This window comes from Botryllus schlosseri, chromosome 16 (genome assembly GCF_051294905.1).
Source record: "Botryllus schlosseri isolate E-star chromosome 16, Bs_hap1, whole genome shotgun sequence".
NCBI lineage: Eukaryota > Metazoa > Chordata > Ascidiacea > Stolidobranchia > Styelidae > Botryllus > Botryllus schlosseri.
Genome location: NC_137251.1, coordinates 2044662 through 2059790, shown reverse-complemented (window position 1 = coordinate 2059790; position 15129 = coordinate 2044662). Strand labels below are relative to the sequence as shown.

The 15129-nt window shown below is 40.5% G+C and overlaps 1 protein-coding gene across 8 annotated transcripts in view; it reads right to left on the bottom strand.

Moving 5' to 3' along the window:
• Positions 1–1153: 1153 nt before the first annotated feature.
• Positions 1154–15129, bottom strand: part of LOC145459441 (proto-oncogene vav-like) — a 40801-nt gene continuing 26825 nt past the window's right edge. For 2 of the 8 annotated variants that reach the window (XM_080338073.1, XM_080338076.1), the window contains 13 exons: positions 14762–14836; positions 14427–14479; positions 14334–14364; positions 13291–13311; positions 12776–12903; positions 12140–12199; positions 10797–10921; positions 7883–7993; positions 7339–7429; positions 7158–7278; positions 4279–4347; positions 2233–2399; positions 1154–2022 (listed from right to left, as the gene is read on the bottom strand). In XM_080338073.1, coding sequence (XP_080194199.1) covers positions 1981–2022; positions 2233–2399; positions 4279–4347; positions 7158–7278; positions 7339–7429; positions 7883–7993; positions 10797–10921; positions 12140–12199; positions 12776–12903; positions 13291–13311; positions 14334–14364; positions 14427–14479; positions 14762–14836 — 1094 coding nt within the window. In that variant the 3' untranslated portion in view covers positions 1154–1980. Of the gene's footprint in view, positions 2023–2232; positions 2400–4278; positions 4348–6531; positions 7042–7157; positions 7279–7338; positions 7430–7882; positions 7994–10557; positions 10647–10796; positions 10922–12139; positions 12200–12775; positions 12904–13290; positions 13312–14333; positions 14365–14426; positions 14480–14761; positions 14837–15129 lie in introns of those variants that run through there. The other 6 variants (XM_080338075.1, XM_080338077.1, XM_080338074.1 and 3 more) reach the window with 6 other exon arrangements.

Here is a 15129-nt window from a genome sequence, read left to right as displayed (position 1 = left end):
ATGTTATACATCTCGGATAGCTTCACCTAAATCCAAGTTCTATCCTGGCAGTTTTAGTGCTGTATAACCTCAGCGCATAGATGAAGTATGCGGTATAATAGTCGAGCGACATTCTTATTACGATAGATTAATATTTGCTCCCCTATGAGTTTACGTACAGTTTAGGAGCATCAGGTTAAACAGTAAATAGCATTCATGAAAGGATATTTCCGTGAGTCGGCTGGACAAATTGCCCCCGCGCTCGTTCCTGTGTGCTGCGAGATTTTGTGCAAATAACATAAAAGGTTTTAGTTGACTCGACAGCCCGAGAACCCACATCATTTTATGGTAACTTCGCGTGATGATGTTTACACATTGAGGATTAACGGCCTGTGCGGTGCCAGATTGTGTCATGCAGATTTCGTATTGTTACGGTTCCATAATCATGTGGCGTCGAGAGTGATTGATGCATTTGTTGGCTTACGGCAAACCGAAGTGCAGGAGGCTACATACAGCTCCAGGGACAGATACGGATCCAGCCGGTAATAGCCGGGTTTGACTCCTGTTGTGCATTCCACATCTGCTGGGGATTACGACTTCAACTCCTGAATTCCTATTCAAATGCTCGATGTTTTTTTATCTAGGCTCCTCCTCGCCATACAATCCACGTATACGCCAAAGTAAGGCGTTTATCATTGTAAATGCGTGTTTGACTGTGCAAACATGAAGTCATGGCGATGCCAAAATAATCATGCCTCAACATAGGCCTATATATTCACCTGCACGGAGCCCTACCTAGTTTTACATGAACTCCACCATGGCCATGACTCTACTTATTGAATAATTTATTCGTGAGTGTAGTGTAGGTAGAGATGACATAATGCCCGTAACTGCCATTGTGATGTCAGTAATAGGGTCTGTCGAATGAATCCAGTAAATAACTGAGCAGTAATCGTTACATGGTCAATTTTCCGTTAGTATGAGTGGTTCAGAATGATTTGCCAAGCCGACCGATAGCTTCAAATGGGCATGGAAATGTGACTTTTCATATTTTTCACACGCCGAACCCGAGTCAAGTCAAGTCATTCGAAAAACGTCACTCGATTCAGAGAGACAGGCCTGAACACGGTACACACAATACCATGACCACAGTCTTGTCAAAATACTCCAAAGATCCTTCGGTTCAGATATATTATAGATTCGACGCATTGACGGCTAGACAGAACAGTCCGCTGTCGAAAACGTGACATTCTAAAAACAATACTCTGCATACGGCAACATAAGTTACACCGGACATCGAATCAGATGAGGAATGGTTGAGATTACATGCGTTTATGCTGCGAGATGAGACATCGTAATATCGAGATAACAATGGCTACTGGCGTAAATTAAAAAGAGAATATTATACACAGAGGCTTGAAGTGCATAAAAGATACATACAGAGAGCCGTCGGCTTTGCCGATCAACAGAATTGAACGCGCCGGCAATGCACGGACGGTCGTAGGGTAGAATATGCTGAAAATAAAACCGCCGGCGCAAGAATAGTCACGCTATTGAATATTTCATTTCAATATAGCAAGGAAAGGGCATTGCCACACTCGTAATCTTGTAAGGATCGCCAGATACACGCGTCCATCGGGATCAAACCAACCGAGGCTCACAGTAACCCTGCGTAGACCGACCGCGTGAGCGTTCTACAATGATGAAATATTTCACACGGAAAAACGATAAAATATTCTAGGCGGTAAAAAATTAAATATCACACACGGATGATTACGAGCGGCTGATACAAACGCCGTGGCGCGAGGTCACGGCAGGATAGTGTAGCGCGAACAAGATATCTTGTTGACATGATGTTATGAACTTGATGCAGAGTTGCGTGAGTGATGCGAATTGCGTTTTCTCCCGGTACGATCGCGGTACACTTGGATATGAAGAAGGCGGCAGACAAGACCGGCATTGAGGGCGATTTCGTCGGTGATACAGGGCGACGGACGGCCGTCAATACTGCTCGTCCACGAAACTTATTGGAAAATAGCCGATCTGTGGAAAGGTTGTTATTAGGGTTTGACGGCCTCGTCGGTACCACACATATTGTTAATCTGTCCACAAGAACAATGCTATGCTTAATAATAAAATGTTATTTTTAACAACCATTCGTGCCCCGCGATCATACGTGTTCCAAATTCCTGTCTCCAAACTCCATATTTGTCTTGGCAAGACTCCCTCTCATAGACGACATCCGACGCTTACCTTTCTGTCATATTCGCCTTTCCACCATCCGTGATCTCCACCCGCTTTGCTTATGATGTTGACAAACTGACCCGCGACAAGACTCAGCTCCTGTTCGCTCCTGGCGTCGAAATCGTATTTCGCGATGGCCTTGCCGATCACAGGGAACACTTTGCCGTCAAAGGACACTGAACACAGCGGAGCAACTAGTACTCGTATTTTATCGCAGAGATCATCGGAAGAATGCGATGTCGCTGGTACATTGTCAGGTGCGGGAAGTGGGTACTTCGCAGGTAAATGTAATTAATCAATACATCCGTACAATTGCATGCCGAAGTTCTGTACCTTAAGCAGTCTCTTCGTGTACAAATTAATACCATAGCCATATAAAAATGTAGTTGAATATTTTCGGCTATGTCAGTCAATATGAATGTATTATTCAATTGTGCATTGAGGGTCTGTATCTCCAAGCGACTCCTCAATTACTTCTACACGAGTAGAATCAATGACTACGTTAACGATATCTGATGACGCCCAAGTAGACGTGAAAGCACGCAATTTCATAGTTGCGCAATGTGAGATTAACGAAGCAGTCATCAAATGTTATCTGCATTACAAATAATGGATAATGCCGATGGAAAAGTCGCAAGTAGCTCTCGACAAGGACGGATGCAGTACGGTAATAGCAAGCGTGATAGAAATCAAGCGTAACATAATGGCCTTTCGAATTACGCAAAAAAAAAAAGGAACACAAAGCATGCATGCAAGCAAGTGATCGCTATCGGTTAATAGAAAGCAGGAGATTCCAGCGCAGAATCACACGAAACAATCAATGATACGACAGACAGAAAACTAATGCATGCGGCCTCGCGTTTGCTCAAGACCGGAATAAGGTCTGATCTCGTTTTACCGAGTAATCGTTGCGAAGCTTCGATTGGACGAGGTTCTATTTGCCATCCCACCGCGCAATTTTAGCGTAGCACTGACGCAATTTCTATACCACTCGGTAAGATAGTAGTGACGTTCGGCTTGTAAGGAAATGTAGTGCAAGTTACGAGAAGATAATATACGTTAACCGCGATAATTTAACTACCAGGTGTTGAATCGAACACTCACAACCCAATCAATCACATGGGAGAATCATGGATCTCCCACTTCAAGCATGCGGGCACTAATCAATAACGCTGGAATTATACACTTCGACCGAGGACCTGATTTTGTAGTCTATTAAAATTCGATTCGAATTTTTCGTGCAGACGATAGTGGGCGCAAAGCCTTTTCAAATTACTCTCTTTGCTCAAAACTAGAGCTTGGCAAAATTGAGTAACAAAAGTGATCGAATTCCGAGTCGAGTATCAAAGCTATATGACGTCATAAATGTATCTTTTAGCGGGCGCAAGGAAAAAAATGGCGGTTACGCACCATCCAGTCTTTTTTTCAAACGCAAACGCGTAAAATGACTCAACTCGGGTCACTTTGTTTATTGACTCGACTTGTACTAGAGTCATCGTGCATGACTCGAGACTAGGACGCCAAGACAGGCATTTCTTTGTCACTTCGAAGAATAGTGAAGTGACCACATTATTGCGAGTTCGTCTATCAGTCCTAATACTTGGAAAACAGGGCCAGAAACTCTAAGGAATGAGGAAAATTACGATATTATGAATGCGAGCCATTCTATATCACTCGAGCAGAGTCGAAAAAAGTAGACTTGGACTCGACCCTCTACTCGCTGACTATGACTTGACTCGGTGGCGAATCGAAAATGACTCGACTTGACTCGAGTCAAAACTAGAAAACTGAGATTGAATTGTGACTTGGAACCTTGTGACTCGGTTACAACCATGCGATTCGGACACTGTGACACGGCCATCGATGTTAGGAGACTCACAAAGTGTGAGGAAAGCATCAACTCTATATATCACGTCAATGAAACAACTCTTAATGTGAAAAGTATATTAGTTACTCAAAAAAGTCATCGCAAATGATACTCAACTCGGATTCGACCAATCAAATCGTTGTGTTCAGCCCTACTCATAAACCAATATAATAGTTTTGTCGCCTCACCGCCGTCATTGAGCTGAGCCCGCGAAAATTCGTCGGTAAGAGTATCAATAGGTCGTCGTGTTGATGGAGCTGCATTTAAATCGTAAGTACGCATTACAAATAACAAAGACCCTGGAATTATGTGTATATGATACAGACATTTGGGTTGATCGGACTTCACCATATGAAGCTACATTGAAATTGGCCTCAGTGCACCAACAAGAACACAAATAACTTTCAAACCCAATGGATGCAGCACATATTCATTTTTATATTCTCAGAGTTGATGTTGCGTTTGTTTTGGCGTGATAACTGGATGTATGCAATGCAGTTGCACTCAAGTTTTTAAAATTCCTGCTGATGATTGCCCTCAAAGAGTGCCATCTTGGAAAGCATTGGGTGTTAATTATATATTATTAATTATGCATAACTATTTACAATCAATACAATATTAGAATGAATGTTGAATGATATATTGCTGGCGATTACCCCTGACGAGTGTCAGCCGAAAACATTCGGGTTCATTTCAATATGAATATCCTATTTATCTGTATATTAAGTTATGTACCTAAAAAAGCTCTTGAATGATACATGCATGAACATTTGAAATGATCCCAAATATATTTTTAGGCTGACACTCATATCAGGAACAATCGTCAGGAGCTAGAGACCTAAAATTAACCATCGTATCAAGAAATACGACATCACACAAATCAAAATCCAATAAATCAGGGCAAACAGATGGCTTAGACTCGATCTACTATTTGTAGATGATACAAAAACTTTTTCTGTTGTCCAAACTAACTTTCCACGTAATCCCTCATCGGAGCGCCTCTTACATTCGTAGACTACAGAGCTTTTGTGAAATGCGGAAACATATCTCAATGCATATTAATAAGAGTTAATTTCACGGTGGTTGAAGAAAGTGCTTATTGCATTATAAACTAGCGAAATTCAAACAGTCACAAGGGTTAGCAGAATGTGCGTTCAAAGCGATTATTTTCAAAGCAAACCGTAGCGGCATGAAGCAGTATTTGAAAATGAGCTACATGGAATGTGTCATCACTAGGGCGATTTTTTTTTTGACCTAAAAAACGGAAGATTTTGACCTAAAAAATCTAAATTTTGACATTTTTTTACCTTAAAAAACTAAATTTTGACCAAATTTTGACCTAACGTATGCAAATTAGGTGTTTTCCCAAAAAATGTTACAATTTTACTACTTCTACTACATTTCTGGTTTGAATTGTCTGTCCTTACGAAGTAGTTTCCCTGAAAAACTTGTTTGACTCAAAAACTGACAAATTGTTACATGACGAAATATTATTTTAACTAAATTTGGCCCTATGATGAATTCCAGTACATGATTGTACTATGGTGGAAATAATTAAAAATTTGTTGTAGTACAACGAAAGATACTTTCCTGCATTCTCGGGATATCTAGATATCTACTTCTAGATACACACACCTAGATATCTAGATATCTAGTTCTAGATATCCCTGATTCTCGGGTAAAAAGTGTCTGGCTTTACTAAGTAGCTTGCCAAGGATGAAGATGTGGCGAGATAGCGTAGTGGGATAATCCACAGCTACAACACCAATGGGTTTTAGGTTCTAGTCCGACCGAGGTCGACTCCAGAATTCCTACCTAAGTGTTGAGGGTTTATCTATAGGTTCCTCCTCGCCATCACATCCGCGTAAGCGGTGTCTTACAAAAAGCATAGAAGTGGGCCGTGCTACCAGTCGGCAGATACGGAATCGAAAATAAGGAATATCGGCCTCGTGTAAATGACCATTGTAGTCGACAAACACCATCAATATACAAACAACAACAGCAAGAAGAATGGAGAAAGAACGTTCAGCTGTAGCAGCTATTGGCTGGCAACACTGAAGTTGTGCGTGCGTACACTGCTGGTGACACACCGTGTTGCTTCATTCTGACAATGGTTTACATCTCAATTTTTGTAAGAACCATGCAATGCCCATGCAGTCTTGCTTCACTTAGAATATTGCGGTACGTTGAGCATCGTGTCAACCTATTTGCCTCATATGACTGTTTTTGATTCACAATGAGCAGACAATGCGCCATCGGCCACGGTAGGCCTATAAAGTAGGCTACAAACTGTAAAATGTCAAACGATAAGTTCACCGATTGCGCAAAATCTACGATACAAATAAAATCCAGGTTGAGAAAAATTTTGTCAATTTTGACATTTTTTGACCTAACGCTAAAATTTTGACCTTATTTTGACTTTTTTTGACATGTCAAAAAAAAATCGCCCTAGTCATCACTCTTGGAAATGACAGCCACACGATAAATCTTAAACTCCATTGCCTCAATCACAACAAAGGCTTGCCAACAGCGATGTGATCGTGCACATGACCAGGTCTGCATTGGACCGAGAGAATATGCACAGTACAGTCGTGATGATATACAGAAAATATATCAGCAAACAACTACAACTTGGGAAGATGTTGAAAAATACCATAGTGGAAATCTTTCAATGATACTTTATTGAGAATTTTGTAGGTGAAATGATTCATGGGATATTGGATTTATATAAGTAAACTGTCGTTCTAAATGCAGAATATGTTTTCTGATACAAATCACAGTGACAGAACATCTACTAGATAACGATTAACGGCATAGTCCAATAGATGATAATAGGAATTGGCTTCAAGAGATCGGACTAGCATCATCTACTTCTGACCTCAAACTCAACTGCTGTAAGATTCCGTTGACTGTCGGTTAATGGTGTTTGCTCCATTTTTGTATACATCGATCTAAACCCGATCCTAATACATTAGATTTCACACACAGAACTCACTTTAAAAGAATCAAATCAAATGAGCGTCCATTGCACGGTATGCCCAAGAAAATTCATGGTTAGAATCCTCACCTGTCCTGATACCGTTACGATCTGGAAACATTTCCGGATTTCGATACGCGTATTTGAGAGTAGTTTCCAACCCCAGGAAAAAGCCGGAGAGAGAATTTTTCTCATAAAATCTGATCAATTCCTTAGAACCAAAGCGACATCTATAAGGCACTCGACACAACTAAAACAGGTGACAACATACTTGGACGGATCGGAAATGCTTGCACTCTGCTACGTAAAACAAACTGTCGTCGGTCTGCAGAATTTTGATGTGCTTCACGTCGCTTTGATACCTGCCAACAAACGAATTATTTTGCATCTACAGAAAAACTTTGCGTATCAGAGTTCATTAGCGTATATTGCGGGGTTCTCAAGCTTGGGTCCGCGAAATAGTTTTAGGGGGTTCGTGAAAGGGCAGGATGTTATCAAGAAACTAGAAAAAAACATATCATTATTTGAGAATTATGTCGTGAGTAGGTCTGTGACTACCTTGTCTAGTCATTTGTTATCATAGTTTAGGCAGGGAACAGTCTAAATGGAGTTCAGCCTGTGTGATGTGTGACTAGTATATACTTTTTCGCACTGGTGCACCTTATGCATATTTTAGTACACACTGGTTGAACAGCACTCCCCTAGACCAATTCCCAAACATCATCTCAAAACAAATCAACTATCAAGTAACCAACACCAGAGAGTACTCTCATAACACATTAAAACATTGTATACCAAGTAAAGAAATATCTTACGTGAGACTTAAGACGAGGTTTAAAGGGGGCTTGTTACGAACAAGGAATGTTCCAGTGGGCCTGTCCTTGAGCGTTTTCTCAGCCTCTCCCCGGACAATTTCACCAGCATACCTGCGCGTTCACAGTAAATATGAGCAAAGCGACATAGGCCATATTTTCGGCATGTTAGCAACTGTACAGCATACGTTAAGATGAGGGATTTCACATTACAAGTCTTCATTTATGAGAATCATTTACTAGTTGTGATATGAATATCACACAAATACATAGTGGCCAAACTACAAATCTTTAAATTACCCGAATTATAGCCTATTGTGAATGTGCATTGTGAAGCTTGTTGCCAAATGTGCATATTCGGAAATGCAGCCAGCAAAGCTGTAACAAATTACCGAATTGAAGATACTCTCCATAAAACGTAACCGGTCAAACCTTTTTCCCAAACACAACACCATCACAGCTTTGAAAATGATGCCAATCACATGCAAAATACGTTTACGAATATAAAAATCACTATTACCCACCAAACACGCCAGACCAACACATTTATATCAATGCAATCACAGACTGTTAAAGGTGCCATAAAAAGAGCTCAAATAAGGTGCCAATATGGACATGAATGTCAAAAACGTTTGTGAGACTAATAACACAGACAAAGTGAATGGGGCAGCTACTGACAGTATGGATTCCCTGATAATGATATGATCATGTTCAGAGGTCTGGCTATCTGAGAGATTTACACTCCCTAATACCCATTCACAATAATATGCATACAATCCACATTTCATTCAGAGGATGTCCCTATCAGTACTGACATAAACTTTACCATAATGGATTGATCGTTGGGTACAATGACAAACCGAACATAAATTTCTACTAAATCATGCCAAATTTACAATCTTCACTACATCATGCCACATTCATTATATTTACAGAGCACAAACCAATCACACAGCGATTTTATGAAGTGGCATTATGACGACGAGGCCAATATATAATATCAGAATAGCACAGTGCAGGAATTTTATATTATTACATTAAACTTATAACCAACAACCGACCACAGCATGCAACAGAAAAATCAAAGTACTTCTGTAGTTCACGGAAACCGAACAGGGAACAGCTAAATTCGGCAACAAGGTTCATTATATATGACAGTATTTTCAAAACTTGAGTCATTTACAAGAACGTTGGGTATACCGTCATAACACAACGGGAGCTATCACACACCAGCATCTACTCAAAATAACGGTTAACCCTATTATTTTACCACAGCTTAAGACAATGCAACGCATATTGTACCAAGTTCAACACTGCACAAAATATCAAACATGAACTAATGCTACGTCAGATTAAATATGACAACACCAGTGGTTCTCAACCGCCAGAATGTGTCAGCTTTGCAGCCCACCCACCAAATATATTACTATTGTACAAAATCTCTTAAATTCGACAGCACCATTTTGGCTAATTTCACACTAAAATAGAGGCTAGAAAATGACAAAGTCCTTTTAAAAGAAATAAAACGATCAAAATCGAGTTAGTTGCATTACCAGAAACTTCAGCGCTTCTTCGATATACCCCCCCCCCCCCGAGATCAATATTTATGAACGGAAAAATTTATTCTTTTTCATGCTGGGATTGAAGTCGTGGGTGCTGGATATTAGGGTTGGAAGTGGGTTAGGGTATCCCACTATTGGGGTTGTAGGTGGAAGATGTTAGGGTTTAGTGGGAGGGATATTAGGGTTGCGAGTGGGAGATATTAGGGTTGCGGGGGAGAGATATTAGGGTTTTGAGAGGGAGATGATAGGGTTGTAGGGGAGGGGTATTAGTGCTGGGAGTTGGAGATATTATGGTTGGAGGATGACGGATGTTAGGGTTGGGGGTTTTAGACGTTAGTTCGGGGATTTTATCTCCCCTATCCCCCCCCCCCCGAGATCAATATTTATGAACGGAAAAATTTATTCTTTTTCATGCTGGGATTGAAGTCGTGGGTGCTGGATATTAGGGTTGGAAGTGGGTTAGGGTATCCCACTATTGGGGTTGTAGGTGGAAGATGTTAGGGTTTAGTGGGAGGGATATTAGGGTTGTGAGTGGGAGATATTAGGGTTGCGGGGGAGAGATATTAGGGTTTTGAGAGGGAGATGATAGGGTTGTAGGGGAGGGGTATTAGTGCTGGGAGTTGGAGATATTATGGTTGGAGGATGACAGACGTTAGGGTTGGGGGTTTTAGACGTTAGTTCGGGGATTTTATCTCCCCTAACCCTAATATCCCTCACGCCCAACCCTGATATACGTAATTCACAAAACCTTAATATCTGTCATCCCTAACCCTAGTATCTCTCACCCACAACCCTAATATTGGGATTCCCCAACCCCAACCATAACCCTAACCCACCTACAACCCTAATATTCCGTACCCAACATGAAAAAAAAAGAATACATTTTTCCGTTTATAAATTTTATATCGAAGGGGTATATCGAAGAAGCGCCTAAACTTCAAACGAATTGTGTATGACGAATGACGGTGCAGTCTCAATTTTCTCATCAAATCAAAGTTACAGTATTTGCTTTCGAGATTTGTGGGCTAAATTCTGCTTTCTAAAACTTCACCGGTACACAAGCGAAGGTTGAGCGCCACTGGATTAAAAATGAATTCACAGAGTATCGTTATATACCAATAATAATTCTTTAATTGCTCGTGGCTCGACAGACATGGCTTTGGCCTATTGGTTGGGTCGTCCCGTTCGGGTCTGCCAATGCGGTGCTGCGATACGAAAAGAAAAATAAAAGAAAAACACTGATTATTATGAACAATTATACGCAAGAACACAGGACACATCAATCAAGATCCATTCAACAGAAAACGGTGCCACACACACGGGCATGCATTGAACGGGCCACGTCACATTCGTACCAGTGCGCGTCCTCAAGGCGCGTCTCGTGAGCCGGTTCGTTTTGTACAGTGGGCCGGCACGGAGAAGCTGGCCCTGGCCTTATCACGGCATCCATGTAACTCTTTCGGGGCTCTCTTTTCGAATGCTGAACAATGGCGGCAGTTTTCGTATGACCACGCGGCGGTTGCGAAATTTTAAACTGGGTTCATATCGTATGTAGTATTCCGGGGTCAAAACGGCATAAAAACCAGAGTCAGTCAGTAACGCAGTACACTTCTACTTCTTTGGACTCGGTCAAATGACTAGACACATTCTATATCACTAATTGAAGTCTCGTATATCAGGAATGATAATTGAAAAATAGGTCTAGAAACTGACTTTTATCTGTTTGAATGAACATGTCTAGCTAGAGTGAGAAAAAAGATACTGAACAGTAAACACTATGACTTGAACTCGACCAGTCCCTCCCCGATTCGGACTTGACTCTGTAGTAAATTGAAAATGACTCGACTTGACTCGAGTCAAAACTATAAAAGTCTAATTGACTTGTGGCCCGGAACCTTGCGACTTGGTTACAAATACAAGCCGGGGTTAAATTCCGCTCCGCGACCAATATTCTACGGTTACACAGTGAAGTGAAAACAATGTAAAGACAAAACATCCTTTGCGTTCTGACGACTAGGGAGGTTATTTTTTTTACACTAATAAATGAAAATTTTTACATTTTTTGACATTATGAAACTTAATTTTGACAAAATTTCGCCCACGAGTATTTAAATTATGCATTGTTGCACATAATATTAGAATTGTAGTGCTTTTCTACATTTTTGGTTGGAACTGTGTGCCCGTACGAGGTAGCTTGGCATGAATACCAAAAAACGTTCAGCAGCAGCAATTTTTACTTCTCCCTACTGATGACATTACCTGAACACATTCGCGTTTCTTAGTCATCGTTTAAATTACAGAGACATTCGGTTCTGACAATTCGTAGTATAGATAAACGACTCTTACAATTTGTAGTATTGATAAACACAGTACTTCACTATACTTCAGTCGCTTCTACTAACGTCATCCCGGGATTATCTCTATGCCGACTACATAGGATCTAGCTAAGTGAATCCGCGAGGTACAAATTCTCAAACGATTATTTCACAGCTACTTTCATACTGTCCGATGCCGTCAATGAAATTTCTCGATCTTGTTTTCAACTTGACAAGATTGATCGTCAACTTCAAACTACGCGACCGCGATTCGTAGACTCTCATGTTGTCGATGAGTCAAAAGCGTACACCTCAATTATTTCATAATTCACAATCCATCGTTTATTTACGTTACCGTACCGAAACCGTTTTTTTTCTCTTACCGGGCTGACATGGGAAGCCGGGAAAAATCCAATCTTCTCATAATCTGCAAGTGACCTTCCCTGGAAAAAAATTAAAATAAATTTTGAACATAGTTCATTATTAACAGCCATCTATATTATTCATGTTACAAGCTGTTTACGCAAGAAGTAAAATTTGATATGAGATTCATTGGATAGAGTTGTCTATTTTGTTACTTTTGAGGTTATGTTATTAACCCTATATTCCCTACGCATTAGTAATATTTCTATCAGCAGACCATTAACAACGCGTGGCCTTGCAAAATAAATCATTTTAGCATTGCCACGAAATGAATCAAACTTCATTACTATGGATAGAAATATACGAAGAGCTTCTTGGAGGTACAGAGCTTCAATATAGAATGTAATAGTAGATTCATATTGAAATGAACCCGAATATTTTCGGCTGACAGCTAAGTCTGTACTAGTTGCTGACGATTACCTTTGGCGAGTGTCAGCCGAAAATATTCGAGTTCATTTCAATATGAATATACTATTCAATTGTATATAGAAATATATATTCTATACACGTTGGAATACATTCAACACATACACACAGCGATTCCCTGGTTCTGATTAATTATTATTATCCCTGAAAATGATCTAAAAAGCTCTCACTTGCCACCAGTCCGGTGAAACTTGATTGGTGACTTCAATCGGCTGGCCGATTTGAAACGTGATGATATTTGCATTCGGAAACGGAGGCGGTGGATTCCCGTTGTACTCTCGGTGAGCCTTGTAGTTCACTGTACCACAAATCATATTGAAGACGCTTTGCGAAAACAGAATTCAATCCAATGAAAACAGCTATACTACAAAGGTGAAATTTATCACTGGTAAGGTATGTATAAAGACGATTTTCATTAATTATAGTGCATGGCGTGATTGACAAACTACGGCACACTGCAAAGGTGTAATATGAGGGCAGACATCCCTGATCATAGCCAACTATGATTTAGAATATGCTCCATTTCAATTGCGTTCACTCCACGAAGATTGGTCAAATCACATTTGAACATACTCAAATTGGAACAGTTAACACAAAACGGGATAATTGTGGATCAATAATAGCGAGAAAATAACTACATGATATTGCAGCACAAATGTAAGATGCAACAGCAGATATTACTCACAATTCTTCGACGGATCTGGAACTGGGACAGAAAAAATTATTTTTACCACGAGTGTTGATTAAATAATGTTTGACAGAGATCGGACAGATTACATTTAGATGGCAGACAACGAACATTAGACTGACAAAGTGGTCAATTGTTAAAGTGACAATATTGATCAAGAGCAACCCAAATTATCAGGAATTATAGCTTTCTAGAAAATTGTAAATTATAGCGCCGAAGTGATCCTCCAGACTAAGCACAAAATGACGCTCTTTATGTTCGAGTTATTCTGTATCAAGACGAAGTGAATCGCGGAATTTCGAAGCACACAAACGATAGCGATGGGTGTTTTCTTGTGTAACGCCCCATAACAAGCCAGTGTTCTCAGATATGATTATATGTTTCCTATTAACACTTCAAAATATATTGTTTTTGGAGTTGGGGGAGTCGGATATTAGGGTTTCAAGTGGCTTAGGATCAAGGTTGGGGTATCGCAAGATTATGTTGGGGGATATTAGGGTTGGAGGCAATGTTCCCTCTAAGCTGGGCACGTGCGCAGTGCTAACACGGTCTCTGCGCAAAGAAAATCTAAGCTGCGCACAAAAAAGCCAAAGTGATGACCTTTTTTTTCAAGTCGTCATGCACTGTTGTCCAAGGGACCGCGCAGTGAGTTGGTGAGTGCGTGCAGACTTGTGAAAAATTAGAGGGAACATTGGTTCGAGGTAGGTTGGGGTAAGGGCATCCCAAGATTAGGGTTGGGGGTGACGAATGATAGGGTTGGGAGTATCGTATCCCCTTCACGCAACCTTGATCTTGCGATACGTTAACCCTAACCCTAATATCCCCCTCCCTCAACCCTAACATCCCGCACCTCTACCCAACCCTAATCCCAACACGAAAAACTTCCATAAATTTAGACATGTTCATGAGAAGCATTAAATGGTGTCACAGGGATCACTGACTTGCTATGTAATACGAAGTGCTCAGCAATGTTACTCGTTTGGCGTGAGCAAATCTACGTTCATGCAGTGCATGGTAATCTTGCAAAGCAAGAGACTTACCTTTGTTGTGGATGATGGATCCCTGCCCTGGCTAAAATGAGAATTTGAAATGAATTCTTTGCAGAATATAAGCGTAACAAGTACAATACGTACCCTTGGACCTGGGATGGGTGGAGCGACCGATTCCCTTCTGCTGACTGGTGGCACTAAAATATAGCGGTAAATAGAATCAAATAGAGACTAGAAACCAGGGTATGACTTGAGACGAGGTGTACGCTCAAGACATTCTATCTGATATGATTAAAGTCTCGTGTATCAGGATGGATACTTGAAAAATAGGCCCAGAAACTGTGTTCTATCTGTTTAAAAAAACATGCCAATAGTGAGAAAAACGAAGCTACTAATACCTAAATGGAATGCACTAGCCTACATGACAATACACTACACAACACTCAAAAAGATACCATAGACAACTTCACATCACTCACCTTCGTTTACACGGCCTGATCTGGACAGTTTCAACCCTTCCGCGAGACACTCTTTGTGGCAATGAACTCCCGAGACTACAATTAAACAGCGAAACATTAAAAATAATATACAAAGCAACAACGCCCGCGTCAAAGGCCAACTTAATTTGTTCAATACGGAAGAGTTTGCGTTTAAAACTCTGTAGCTTCACTTCTACTCGTTGAAATTGAACCGAATTTGGTGTGCAACGCTTTTTCAGTCAAAAGTTATTTTTGAACAACCCTATACTGTAATAATCAATAAATTGTACAAAGCTTAAGCCATCTGTTCTTCCCGATTATTCAAATTTCCATGCCTGTGACATCATATTGGGCGATACGATTGCTGA